This window comes from Mus pahari, chromosome 1 (genome assembly GCF_900095145.1).
Source record: "Mus pahari chromosome 1, PAHARI_EIJ_v1.1, whole genome shotgun sequence".
Lineage (NCBI taxonomy): Eukaryota > Metazoa > Chordata > Mammalia > Rodentia > Muridae > Mus > Mus pahari.
In genome coordinates, this window is record NC_034590.1 from 35850301 (window position 1) to 35864226 (window position 13926).

The following is a 13926-nucleotide window of genomic DNA, read 5'->3' on the forward strand; positions in this document are numbered from 1 at the left end:
CAAGACTCCAACTGAGAACCGGCCTCAAGTATCCTGTGCCAACACATACCTCAGGATGATGTGTTTATGGCTGTTAACATGTTTGGGTGCTTTCAGTACACACACCTCTCCTAATCTTAGGAAACAGTGTCTATGTAGTGTCAGCAAATCCTATCATCAACTGAAATGCCTTCCTTTACTAGTATTTATAATTTCTTAGTGGGTTTTACTTACACATGCAGATTGAAACGGCTTACAGCATGGGTACCACTGTGTCCTCCTGGATCAAAAGGTGGATATGGGCCGCAACCGGTCTTCTCCCCGCTGCCCCCAAGCTACTGTGGATACAGGCCACGGGGGACAGACCGAGTCACACACCTGACCCTGCTGGCTGTTGTTTTCCATTGCTGGCATCCAGGAGCAGCCATGGACAATGAATGAAATTTGGCCTCTGGTGTTGACAATCTTGCCTCTTCCCTAGGCAGTGAATTTTGGCCTCTAACCAACCATATAACTTCTGTGGCTAGAAATAGACATTTTCTAGAAGCCCAGACAAAGGGTAGCTGTATCCAGGGAGAGTGTAGGTGCTTGTGGGAGTGCTATAGCTTGAGTTGGAAGCATCTTCCAGGCATCCATGTGGTAATAATACTGTGCCCATCAAGGACACAGTGGGTACCTGGCTCTCTCTTCTAACTCACAGAAAAAAGTGAGCGGCATTGGCCCTCCCTCTCCATCTTGGTACGACATGCGGCCTTATCAGAGGCTTATAGCAAAGGAGCTAAATGGCTATGGTTGACCCTATGAAACCATGAGCCAAAAGACGCCCTTTCTAAACTGAGTTGATTATCCCATTTGTTACAGTGACATGTAACATAAAGGAAGGCTGAAGGAAGCTTATAACCCTCTGGAAACATGGGCATCATATCCTCCCATTGACCTTTAGTTAATGGGCTCAAAGAAGCCCCACATGACAGGACAGAACACCCAAAAGAGAAGCCACCCTTGTTCAAAGCCCCAGCTGAGATTCTGCCTCTCGGATCAATGACTGGAGTTTCTCCAGATTTTAGCTTCTGCCCCTTTAACAGAACCTCTGCAGACCACGCCCCTCAACTCAATCACCTAGGCAAATAAAATAATGAATCATAAATTTTATTTCAAAATGTAAACGTCACTAAACATGCATACATGTTAAAACAATAAAATTTACAATTTCATTAATTTTTTTTCTTTTGCATAGGACATTACAATATAGAATCTATGCCTTACAAAATACATAACAAAGTTTTATCCGAGCAAGCCAAGGCCAGATTGGGAAACTGTACAACTGTAATACTTCACTGTAGTGATCCAGGAAAGACGGAACATGGCCTTTGGAAGCATGTTGGGAGCTAGGTTTAAACAAAAAAGTTCCTATGGAAAAGGGAACTGGGAAGCTGATGGAAATGGCCTTGGACCCTTGGATTTTTGCCTTGGGATTTTGGCAAAGGATCCCACAGAAGTTCCACCGATGGCTTTGGATGGGAAGCAGTCACCTGGGCCTGTCCAAAAAAACCACAGCAGGGGTTTCCAGTCACCAAGGAGGGACAGGAGCTCTGACCCCACAATGCATAGTGGCTCAGCAGGGAGCCTTACGGTACTGTCCATGGGGTCCCCACACCNGGTACCCAGGGCTTCTCCAGTGTGCAATGGGGGAACAGAAAGATCCTTCTACCCACGTACTTGGGTAGACATTGTAAGTCAGGTATGCCACTGNAGCAGATGACCAGGCAGTGTCTGAGTCACAAGAGAAGTAGATCTAGCTACTCCTGGGGGAGGAATTCTCCTAAGTCTAGAGTCTCAGTACCCAGACAGGCAACCTGGCCCACAGGCATTGGATGACTGAGCACAGGCAGTTGACCCGCAGTAAGTACTCCAGGGAAACAGCCGGGAGAAAACCCCTCTCTCACGCCTGACCCAAGTTTCCTGCCCACCCCCAGGAATGCGGGGGGAGGTGTCCTTTCTGCCATCCTGTTTGTTTCTAAATAAAAGTAGTAAGGTTTTAAAGCTGTGTGAGATGGGGGAGGTGTGGGGGAGGGGACACTACAACTGGGCTAGGCTACAGTTCCAGAGCAAGTCCACTAACTAACTCGGTAGGGGTCAAAGAAACCAATCAAGCCTCCAGTCCCTGGTGGACTGGGGCCTCTGGCCACCAAGAGGAAGGGCCTCTCCCTCAGCAGTGCTCAGGCCTGTATCAGTAGTAAGTTGGACTGTGCATCCATGGTCGGGTACAAAATTCTCTGGAATGTGTCCAGGACAAACNTTTGAAGACTCAGAATCAGGAAAATTAGTCATAGGACCTGGCTCTTCCTAGTGCCATCCTGACTTCAAAACAGTGAGTCAAACATCTGGATTTTAGCTTTGAAAGATACAGCCTCCAGAACGGACAGATGGAAACTTTGGACAGGAAAAAAAAAAAAAAGACAAAAGTGGGTGACCTACAAACCATCTCTTACCGATCATCACAACATAGCTACACATAGACCTTCCAGCACCGTCTCTGACCAAATGACCTTTCGTGAAGTGGGACGGCAGTGGGGTGGGGGTGGGGACAATGGGTAACACCTGTCAGAGGTCAAAACAGGTAGCCTTGTAACCAAAGCCACAACCAGAGCTGAGAGCCAAGGCCAAGCTATTGCTCAGGTTAGCCTCACCCGGACGGACGGCGCCCCTGCTTGGCGGAGATCCCAGCTGAAGCATCTAGGAAATGCGGTGACCCTGCGCAGTCCATCGTAGCACCTGCTTCCGGCAAGAAAAGGGCCGATCTTCTGGACGGAGTGGGGCCGAGGCATTCATCTCGAAAGGTAACCCCTCTGTTCTGCCACATTTCTCCTGGGACCAGAGAATGTCACCTTCCCTCATCCATCCCCACATCTGAACCACCCCTCACTGGGGTCGCCGGGGGTGCAGGATTTTGCACCTGGAGGCTGCACTCTGGTGAATCTGGTGCACCTGCCCCAGTGCTGGCCTCAGAACAAGGTTGCCACGGTGTGGCTGGAGGTGGGGAGCCTTTGCATCTCATGTCCTGTGAGTAATGGGCATGGCAGGACACAGTAGAGCACCTCCAGGACCACACTCCCATGGAGGGCATCACTGTCCACCCCTACGTAGCACCCATCAAGAGAGAACCGAAGGCCCTCTTTGGAAAGGGCTATTTTCTGTATGGCTGTAGGATTCAGTAGGCATCTGGGGAACAGACAGTGGCCCCATAATATGGCTGATGCAAAGAAGGACTTTCTCATTTGGGACATGAGCTAAACTCCAGCCCCTTGATGGCTGAAGTCCAGAGTTCCTCTTCCACGCTGCTGTAGGAACTCTCCCTTCACTCAGGCACTTTCATTGTGGGATCTCTGCTTCCCATCCCGAAAATAAAGATTTGACTTTTCAGTATTATTCCTGGGCACCCTAGGGGTTCCTCAAACTGAAAACAGAAAATATGGCCATAAACCGCAAAAACTCAAAGATCCTGCAACAGACCGCGGCTGGGAAGGCTGCATCTTCGAAGGCATCCCTTGTTTATGACAAGATGGGAACCTAATGAGAAGCCACTGGAACTGAAGCTAGTCATGTTCCTTCCTTCCTCCCACCCCTTGAAGAGATGAACTGAAGCCCCAGATGATATGGGGGGGGTCTATGAGGGGTACCCTGGCCCCATGCCAAAGGACCACACCCTGCCATTAAAGGAGAACCACTTTGGGAATGAAGACACGTTCATTTGCCAAAAATAGCCAACGCCTGCATATTTCTGTTTTAAGGCAATGTTACCCTTCCATCTATCAGATGGAACAGCCCTGGGTCATTCAGAGGAAAAATTAAATTAAGTGCTCTCTTTGGAAACAGCCTATGCCCGCTTTCCCTCCCCCTCCCCCCAAACCCGCTCTAAAACAAACCAGCTCTTTCTTTTATTCCAAAATGATGGGGCTTAGAGTCCTTTTATCCTTCCTGTGTGCAGACAGTGGCGGAGTCAGAAGGCCTCCTGCTGTGACTCTGTGGGGAGGTAGGTCACAAGGAGACACCTGGCTCCTCCCAAGGAGAGACCTTGGCTGGCCTTTGGGGCACACTGCTGCCTCTGTCTTCAGAACTGTGGATGTAGGTGCACCAAAGGACTTTGGAATAAAATTCCTGAATCTGGAATGTGAATTCCTGAGACATGAAATGTGTTCAGAGTGTGGCTTTCTCTGCCTCACACAAATGACTTTGGGAGGGACTACACTTTGGAACTCAGCATGAAGATCGCCACACCCCAAGCACCCAGGGCTCCCTTCTTCAGTCAAGGTCCTGGCCACATACCCCACTCTCTTCCCCAGGTGAAATGCAAGCAGAGCTGTTACCAGCTTTGCACTGGACCAGGGCAGGGACCATCACCACCACCCCCGCCCACCATGCCTGCTTTTGGCAGCAACAATGCCACAGCCTAGTTCAGCACCTACTGTGCCACCAGAAGCCACCATATGCCATTTTTAGCCTCTTGTAGCTGACACAGGTAGTTAGAAAGGGGTGCCCAAGATCCATGTGGGAGCCACATGACAATAGCCGGAAACTGCAGACTTGGCTGGGCATGGTCTCTGGGTTTTCCCTGTGCTGCACCCCCACACTGTGTGAAGGTTGGGGTGGAGGCAGAATGGCCACAACCAAGGCACACTGGGCCCAGGAAGCCCATCTACGACCCTCTGAGTCACAAGGGCCGATCCTCCACATCAAAATGAAGAGAGGTCTCTGTAAGATAACCCATGTCCATCCCAAACCCACCCACCACCCAATACACACACACACACACACACACACACACACACACACACCACACACACACACACACACACACACACATATCCAGTCCTGGGGCTTTGTGTTCCTAGGCCCCAGTTCTTGGGAGAAGGGGAAGAATGCCTGGGCCTCTGCAGGGTGGGAGTAGATGATACTCCAAGTATCTGCAAATGAGCAACCAGAACATGGTCTTGCTGATGAGGCCCAGCACCTGAAGCCAATGTAGCCCAGGGCTGGGCTCCGGGAGAAATAGAGCAGACCTGGTGTCTATTCCTGCTGTCCAACCAGCAGGCCACCCACCCCTGCCCTAAGCCACACTGCGGACTGGGTGTGGTTTGGGAGCTCCCAGGCAGGGCAGGCAGAAGCAGGACAGAAAAGTGGATAATGCAACAGTGTGGAACTGTGGGTTTGCTAAGTCTGTACCCAGGGGTCTGAGAAAGCAATTCCCACAATTTTCATCCGGTGTTCCCCAGAAAAGCAGTCCTTGTCTCTCCAATAGCATCTCCTGGAGCACCTGCTGTGCTGCTCTGAGGTGTTAACTGAGGATGCCTTTGCCACCATCAGTCCAGTCCTGTGGGATGTGTGAGCGCTACCACACTCACAGACTGAAGAGGCAGAGGGGTCATGATGGTCCTGTCCTGTGGCCCAGGTCACGAGAGCTTAGGGAGCCAGATAAAACACCGATTTTGGGGAGAAGCAGGTTCAGTACAATGTGCCCAGGGAACTATTTCCCAGTCTGAGAACATAGTGTGACAGTGAAGGGTCCCAGGTGCCTTCTTGTAGGGCAAGCAGGGCCCAGCCGCCTCCTTGGGTGGTTGGCAACCATGATGTGCCAATCCAGGCAGGGTTTGCATCTGGCCTCCATTTTCCCAAGGATTTCTGGAAGCAGGTAGGTAGGCAGGCAGGCAGGCAGGCAGGCAGGCAGGCCCAGCCTTAGCAGGCAGAGGTCCTTCACAGTTCCATAGGCGAGCACTCCCATGGTCTATCATGGCTTACCACATCCGTGTGAGGTGGCCGGTCTCTCAGCCAGGCCAAAGGGCAGAGAACCACAATTGAGTGGTAGGCAAGAGAGGGTCATAGGCCTTTGGGGGGGTCTACTGCAAAAACACCGTATCTCTATCTCCAGCTGTCCTGTTCTGCCCCAATGTAATCCTAAACCTCACAGAAAACTCCAGAGTGCAAATCTATGTACAAAGTAAGGCGGCAGAAAGGCATGCCCTCACTGACCTCGTGGACCGCGTTCATCCCTGAGAAAGGGGGGGGTTTCAACACCGCTGAATCTCAACTTCGTGGATAGCTGTATTGTGCAATTTGTGGGTGGTGTTTTTGTTTTGTTTTATTTTTTGAGATTTTTTTTTCCTTTTTGTTAAAAATTGACACCTGAGGTGAAGAAAACTGTTTTGCTGTGGACTTCTCAAGTTCGCTCAGCTTTCCTATTACCAAAGGGGCGAGGAGGCGCGGTCCAGGCGCGGGTGCTCAGGGTGAGCTGGCCGGGCTGATGGTGGGGCTGCTGGCATCCGAGCGGCTGTAGTCGCTGAGCGAGCCGGTCCTCGAGCCCCCGCCGCGCCGCTGCAGCATGCCTGGGTGGAAGTTGGCGTGGCGGCGTGCGTGCTTCGTCAGGTGGTCGCTCCGCATGAAGCGCTTCTCGCAGATGGGGCAGCTGAACTTCTTCTCGCCCGTGTGCGTGCGATAGTGCCGTGCCAGCTCGTCCGAGCGCGCGAACTTCTTGTTGCACTCCTGCCAGCTGCAAGCGAAAGGCCTCTCACCTGCAGGGGACAGAACAGAGGTTAAGTCTCGGCCACGCCCCACTGTCTCGCCACTGGCTCGCACCATGCTCCAAGGCCTATTTTCCTTCCCATTCTGTGCCAAGCCCACACCTGAGATGGAAGCAGACGACGGGTTTGATGAAGAAAGAACAACATGGCCTGCTGCTCCTGCTCTGACAAGAGACCCTACAGCAGGCCATGGATGTATCAAATTTCCAACAGGCTCTTGTAGACTCAAAACAGGATGACAGAGGACAATGACGACCCCCGCTGGCCCAGGAGGGGCCCACACAGGCGTGGACAGCAAATCACAGTGGAACTCAGAGGCAGTGAGTGTGCATTCTCTCCGTCTGGATGGACCAGGATGCTGTCGTTGCTCAGATCAAGGAGCAAGCTAGTATTCACCTAAACTCTTTACTATACACAGTGGGGGGTTAAAAAAGAGGAAAAGAAAAGGAAAGAAAGATGAATCAACTTCTCTGGAACTGGAGGAGTCCCACAGTTGCCTTTCTTCCCTTTTCTCTGCTTCCATGCCCTACAGAAGCTATAAGGAAGATTGCAAGCTCCTGAAGTTATCCCACCTAAGTCCAGCAAAAGAAATCCACAGCACCCACCCAACCACCTTAAACATTAACAGACACTCAGGGTCACCTGACTGCCAAAGAAAATCACTAGTGTGAAAGGGAAAGAAAATGGCAAGAGAGCCCCCAACTGTGGAGGAAAAGGGGAGAAGCTGGCAAACAGGACAATTAACCTAAAACCTCTAATTAGAACCCTCAACAGAACCTGAAATACAATGCCAGGCACAGAACAAACAAAACTGTCATAAAAAGCAAGTTCAGGGGCTGCTGAGATGGCTCAGCGGTAAGAGCACTGACCAGGAGAGCAGTCCTGAGTTCAAATCCCAGCAAGCACATGGTGGCTCACAACCATCCCTAATGAGATCTGATGCCCTCTTCTAGTGTGTCTGAAGACAGCTACAGTGTTACTTATGTATAATAATAAATAAATCTCTGGGCTTGAGCAAGCAGGGCTGACTGGAGTGAGCAGAAGTCCTAAAATTCAATTCCCAACAACCATGTGAAGGCTCACAACCATCTGTACAGCTACAGTGTACTTACATACATTAAATAAATAAATAAATAAATCTTTTTTAAAAAAAGGGCAAGTCGAGGGACACACACACACACAAACCAGCACTAAGAAATTAAAAGTATTCTTATTAAATAACTCCCAAAAGCTGGAAATATACTCAAAGAAAGAACTATCCTGAAATAAAAATCAAAATTCTACAAAATATGAGAAAGTCCAGTGTTCCATCCCTAGGACTGTTGAAGACAAGGCTCATGTGTGCTGTGTTGGGTTTCCATGTTAATTTTCAGGGAAAGATCCCGAGAGGTGACCTTCAAGACCAAGCAACCTGGGGCATGGCCACTAGTTGGTTGCCCATGCCTTTTGGTTCCATTTTCCAGGATTCTGCTTTGAGTATATTCCTAGCTTTTTGTTTTTAACAGACAGTGAGGGGCTAAAAGCTGAAAGTTCCAGGATAAGAAGAGGTACAGACTGGTAAAATATAAGACAATGAATGCGGTGAACTGCTGAATGAAAAAGTCTTGTTGGTGTGTGCAGCGTGGGAGAGTAAGATGGGGAACTGGGCAGAGGGAAGGAGGCCATGTGCAGAATAGCATCCTATTAGGAGGATTTCTGGATAATTACTGCAGTGAGTGAAAAAGGAGACCTCAACACTTAAAAGGTGGTACAGGAGAAACAAACACCAGGTATTCCCCACCAGAACCAGGCAGGACAGACAGACACTACATGTATACATCAGGCTGGACATGCTGGAGGGCAGCTGAGTTCACATCTCATATACTCCAGCAAAACCAAGAGAAATCACGAGCCAAGGGCAAGATGGGGGGGGGGGGGTTTGGAGAGGCAACTCTGTAGGGCCCAAAGGTGCACAGAGGCAATAATCCAGGGAGAAAGTAGTTCTGGCAGAAAGCATGATCAACACATCAGATAAACTTAAGGACATGGGGAGGGCCTATTACTTTTATCTTTATTAGAAAAAAGGTGACAACAAGTTACAGAAAATACAGGACTGATCGACACGCAAGCCAACAAGGATCAAATTAAAAGCACACTAAAATGCCAGATGGTTGTGTGCAGCCGGCCAAGAGCCCAAAGGCTCTGAGTACCTTTCATATATAAAACTACTTATCTTCTCCAACACGGCCAGGAGAATGCAGAAGGTGCTGTAATCCCAACACAGGCCCCGGCAGGTCTATCAGACATTACAGTTCCAGTCACAGAAACCCAGCGCTAGATTTCAACACTGCACGGGATCAGTGCCACAGACAAATCCCACCGCCCATCAGAAAATGTGGCTTTCAAGGAAATGGTGGCAGACACACAGTAGGATTACAATAATATAATAATTAAAATTATATATTCATCAGATCGAGGGGAGATGAGGAGAAGGGTATGAGTGAGGTAAGTTCTTAAATGTAACTACACAAAACCAACAGATTAATTTGAGAAATTAAAAAAAAAAAAAAATATATATATATATATATAAACAGTGCCCAACAGGACACTGAAATCAGATCAGGGGATCAGTACTGAACTGAACACAGCTTTACTATAAGCTTTTCTGTGTTGCGGGTCTTCTTAAAAATAACAGTAAGGAGTAATATGATCTTTAAGGGTTTGCAAGAGATGGCTCAACAGGTGAAGAAGGCACTTGCTTCATCAAGCCCGATACCTCGAGTTCCAGCCCCAGAACCCACACGGTAGAGGGAACCAATTCCTAAAAATTATCTTCTGATCTCCACACGTGTCACGCCATTCACATGTATCACCATATCCTAATTTGTTTAAAAAAAAAAAAAAGGATGCTTAAATACATTTTAAGAAATATTTAACCCAACCATGGTCTGAGAAATGGTAATGTTGAATACACTGCTAACTGGCTGGGGGGGGGGGGAGGCTCTTGTTAAAAGAAGATGGAAAAATGTCACATGCCGATTCCATTCTCAAGACATTGATTGACAAGGCCTATCAATCATTAGCACCTTGGCAAGGTCTGGCATTGCATGTGTCAAGTCAGGCCTAGTCTCCATTAAATGGATGGCACACCAGACAAGCTCCCAGCGGCTTGCAGCAGGATAAGCAATGAAAAGACATAGCCAAGCCTTAACCACTCCCAAACTTCTGATGTGGCCTAATTTGGAAGGAGAGGGGGGAAAAAACAAACAAACAAACAAACCTCTTCATAGATAAAATTAGGGCAAAAATCTTGAGATAAACTACAAGTTACAAGAGGGAGGTTTAGTGAGGAGGATGTGGCGGTAAGCGACGGGAACAGTCTATAATCTCCGAGTTGCCAGCTCCAGCACTGGAGATGAGGAGAGAGGAGCAGGAAAATGGATTCTCCCTTGGAGCCTCCAGGAAGAACCACCCCTGGCAGCCAGTGTCTTCCTCTTAGATTTCTGGTTTCATTCAGGAAATCTGAAAAGTACATTTCAGCTGCTTTTAGCTATCCGCTTTGTGGTTGCACGGTACAGCAGCTACAGAAGTGAATGCTACCCTGCTCTCACCGAAGGGCCCACGTGGTGATGCTGTCCACAGCCAGCTCTGGCCCAGGCCTGGCATGCTCTAAATGCCTTATCCTTATTTGCTATCCCCAGCTTAGATTGGGGTAGGGATGGGAGTTGGGTTCAGGGTGGAGTCAGAATCCACTGAACCATTTCCTAACAGCCCTGGATCCCTGTCCTTCTTGGGACCTCTCTGCTTGCATCCTGGAAGGGCTTCAGGTAAGGGCAGCCATCTGAGGAGACAGCTCACTTAGGGAGAGGAAGGTGGGAAGGTCTTTCCCCAATTTCACTGAGTACATGCTCAAGACAGGGCCCTCAGGACATAGTCCTCACCCCAAGAGATGATGGCCTCCACCTGCTCTCTAGTCCTGCATCAGCCCACATGCAAAAATAAAATAAAATAAAATAAAGTCTGTGGGCAGAAATTACAGGAGCTCAATCTGGATGCTCGCCCACAGTGGTAATATTCAAGGCTGCTGAGGAGATTCACAGGAACTAGTATGAACAAGGATGGATGGATGGATGGATGGACAGAGGTGGGGGACACAACACTCCATACTTCAGAGCTTCTAGTAGTTGAACAGCCTCTGCTAGGAATTGTATTTGGAAAAAGAAAAAAAAACACAAAACAAAACCCAAGTACACATTCCAGTAGCAATCCAGAGAAGTGAGGCCATCAATTATCCCATGGCTTCAGGAATTTTTCCTGAGGTAAGGTAGGTAATGTTACTACTATAGTCAACACAATTTTATCTCATGGCCCTATGAAAGGGTCTCAGGTGCCTACAGGACGTATATACCCCAGCATTGCTCTAAAGACTGGCCTCAGGGTGGGGGGTACCTGAACTGAAACAACCCAAGACACACCACAGAGGCAAGGGAAGGTGGGGCGGGCAGGCCAGCACCACAGCTGGTAACTCCACCTCCCATCACAGCAGAGGGTGTGGGGTGGGCACCACCTCTGCCCTCCTGAGGACAGCGCAGCCTGCAAGGATAAGGTGTAGTATAATTCAAAAGAAGGCACTGGCCCTCCCAAGGAGGTAGCTGAATTGGAGAACAGATCCCCATAGAAAGCTGGCCTTTTTTGAAGAATCTCAAAGCTCCCTCTCAGGGGGGAGCACTCCATCCTCAGAAGCTACAAGGGACCAGGGGACAGGGGGTTGAGTGACCAATACAGATGCATATGCCCGGGAGTGGGGGAGGTGACTGGAGGAGTGGGGCAAGATGGGGGTTAGGCTTTGAAAAGGGAATCTCATAGGAGGAAAGGGGGAGCTGAGGACACTGTGACCCGGTGGGCAGGGAAGAAAAGGAAAGGAGATTGAAGGCCAACTGCTGGAGGGGGCTGGCTCAAGGCTAGGCAGTGTTGGTGGCATAAGGCAGGGGAAGTGCCGACACAGGCACAAGCTATAGGCCAAGTGAAGGCTAGGAGGGAGCTACCCAATAGAGACCTTATATGCTGGGGACGGGGGAGAGGGTAAGGGAAGACCGGGGGGGGGGGCGATTTAAGCCTTGTGGGAGGAGGGGAGGTACAGTGTGCCCTGGGATTTGGTGGGAGGTGGGACTGGCCACGGGCACTTGGCGCGCCAGAGACACGGTTACATAAATGTTCCCTGGCGCCGCCGCGAGGCCGCTGGTAGCAGCAAGCAGTGCATGGCGCGGGCTGAGCGTGATTGCCTCATCTTATCAGGGAACACTACGTCCCATATGCTCTTGCCCAAGCCGCAGGCTTGGGCGGGAACAGCATGTTCTCAGTGAGGCCGGCCGGAGGAGGGGAAGCAACCGCAGAGGCTTCCCCCCTCCCCCTGCCAAAGCCCTCACCGGGATTGGACGCGCACTGTCCTCCAGCGGAAGGGCACCCAAGTGCTGCTGGCTACCCAGAGCGGTCTAGCTCAGAGCCTGAGCTGGGTCCTAGGCTGCTACTGAGGGTCCTCCGGTCCAGAGGGCATACTCCCAATACTTGCACTAGCCAGATAGCTAAGCCTCACTGCCACTCGCTCCTCCCCAGGTGGGTGGGCGACTCCTGGCTCCAGCAGCACCTGTACAAACCCGTGCCTGCCTTGCTGCTCTCCCACCCCTGCTTCTATGCAGTGATAGTGGTGGAGAGTGGGCAGAGCAGCCTCCTGCTTGACCTGGGTTAGGTTTACTGCCCAAAGTCCAGCAGCCAACTGGAAGACTACCCTGCTCTCTTACTGTGGAGGGAGAAGAGAAGGCCTGCAGATGATGCACCTCTAACGAGGAGAGCCTGAAAATGCAGATAGATCCATCCATCTTATGCAGTATCCCAGATTCTAAGATCAGCCCTCTGTAGGCATAAAGAATCTATGTACGAGTCAGGAGGCAAGGCAGAATGGTAAGGACCCTTTAAGAGATCCTACATCTTGCAGGCTCCCAGTCTCAGCTACTCCATACCAGACTGGGCTGCCATTCATTAGTAAAGACCTTTAGTCTGTGGTCACTGGCTTGGGGCCACTTCTAGCTTCAACCTCAAGAATGCCTTAAGGTAGTCTTCACTCCAGGAAGGCCTGCTTGCTCTCCTAGCATACAGATAGCTCAGCAAACAGCTAAGTATTTGGGTTGGTCAACTGGAGACCGCCAAGAAAATTCAGGTGTATGGATAGCCTCGGTGAGCTAGAAAGAATTGTTTCTGGATGGTGGATAGACTTTCCCAATTCCTTCAGGGTACATCTGGTTGGTGTCTTGATCACTACAAATGCTAGTGACCAAGACAGCTGATGACTTGTCTTCCCCCACCCAGGGACCAGGTGAGAGACCTATGCCCCAGGAGGAGAAGCAGGCTAGTGGCAGAGCCAAAGTCATAGGTAGGATCCCTGACTCAGTCTGAGACGCATCAGGAGAGATGCACACAGCAAGAAAGCTGTCTCCTCTGCCCCCATACTGCCGCTAATGCCATCTTACCTTTCTCAGTCACTGGTGGTGGTGGTGGTGGGGGGGGTTGTATGTGAGGGAACTCCTGCAGGACACAAAGATATATGCCAGAGCAAACATGGAACACTGAGAACCGCTGGCTACAGACGCTGTTGTAGCTCCTGGCCTGCTGCTGTGGGAGCCAGTGCCACTGATCTCAGCCAAGAGGCTAAGAAGCGATGAGCGCACACAGGAGCCATCAGGACACTGCAGGGAGGGTGCTACTTAACCTCAGAACCCACCTTGGGCTGCTATGTGTCTTGACAATTTCTGTAAGGCTATTTCCTGAAGTTGGCATTTTAGCTGTTGCAATTTGGTATGGGGGTGGGGGGTAACTTGTTACTAAGATGTGTCTGGAAAATTAAGTGAGAAAAGCTCTGTGAAGGAATCACCCTGTTGGAGGATACAACTGTGGCAGCTAGTAACTGGTGGGCAGGAGGCCAGAGCTAGACCTAAACACAGTGGCCATGCCACCAGATGTCACTTGTCCCTCACCAGCTCCATTTTTAAGATTTATTTTATTTTAAAATATGTGTATGTTTATGTGTCTGTCTAGGTGGGTGTCTTTGCCTGTGAGGTACCACTGGTGGCCAGAAACTGGGGGGGGGGGTGGTCATAAAACGTATTAAAACAACTAGTGTTTCTAGTGGTTCATACCACACTTCATGTATTACACTAGAATCAATTCTACATGGCACCAGTACAGCACACGGCCCTCCATAAATAGATACTACTTTTATATACTGGTTCAAATTTCAAAAATTAAGAGAAAGTTTAAGTTGTAAGATTAGAACATGAGGGGCTGGTGAGATGGCTCAGAGGGTAAGAGCACCCGACTGCTCTTCCAAAGGTGCAGAGTT

At 49.9% G+C, this 13926-nt stretch overlaps 1 protein-coding gene across 1 annotated transcript in view; it reads right to left on the bottom strand.

Moving 5' to 3' along the window:
- Window positions 1–1152: 1152 nt before the first annotated feature.
- Klf13 (Kruppel like factor 13) overlaps window positions 1153–13926 on the bottom strand; it is a 54207-nt gene continuing 41433 nt past the window's right edge. The window contains exon 2 of the mRNA XM_021203915.2: window positions 1153–6545. Within this exon, the coding sequence (XP_021059574.1) occupies window positions 6256–6545 (290 nt within the window). The 3' untranslated portion in view covers window positions 1153–6255. The remainder of the gene's footprint in view (window positions 6546–13926) is intronic.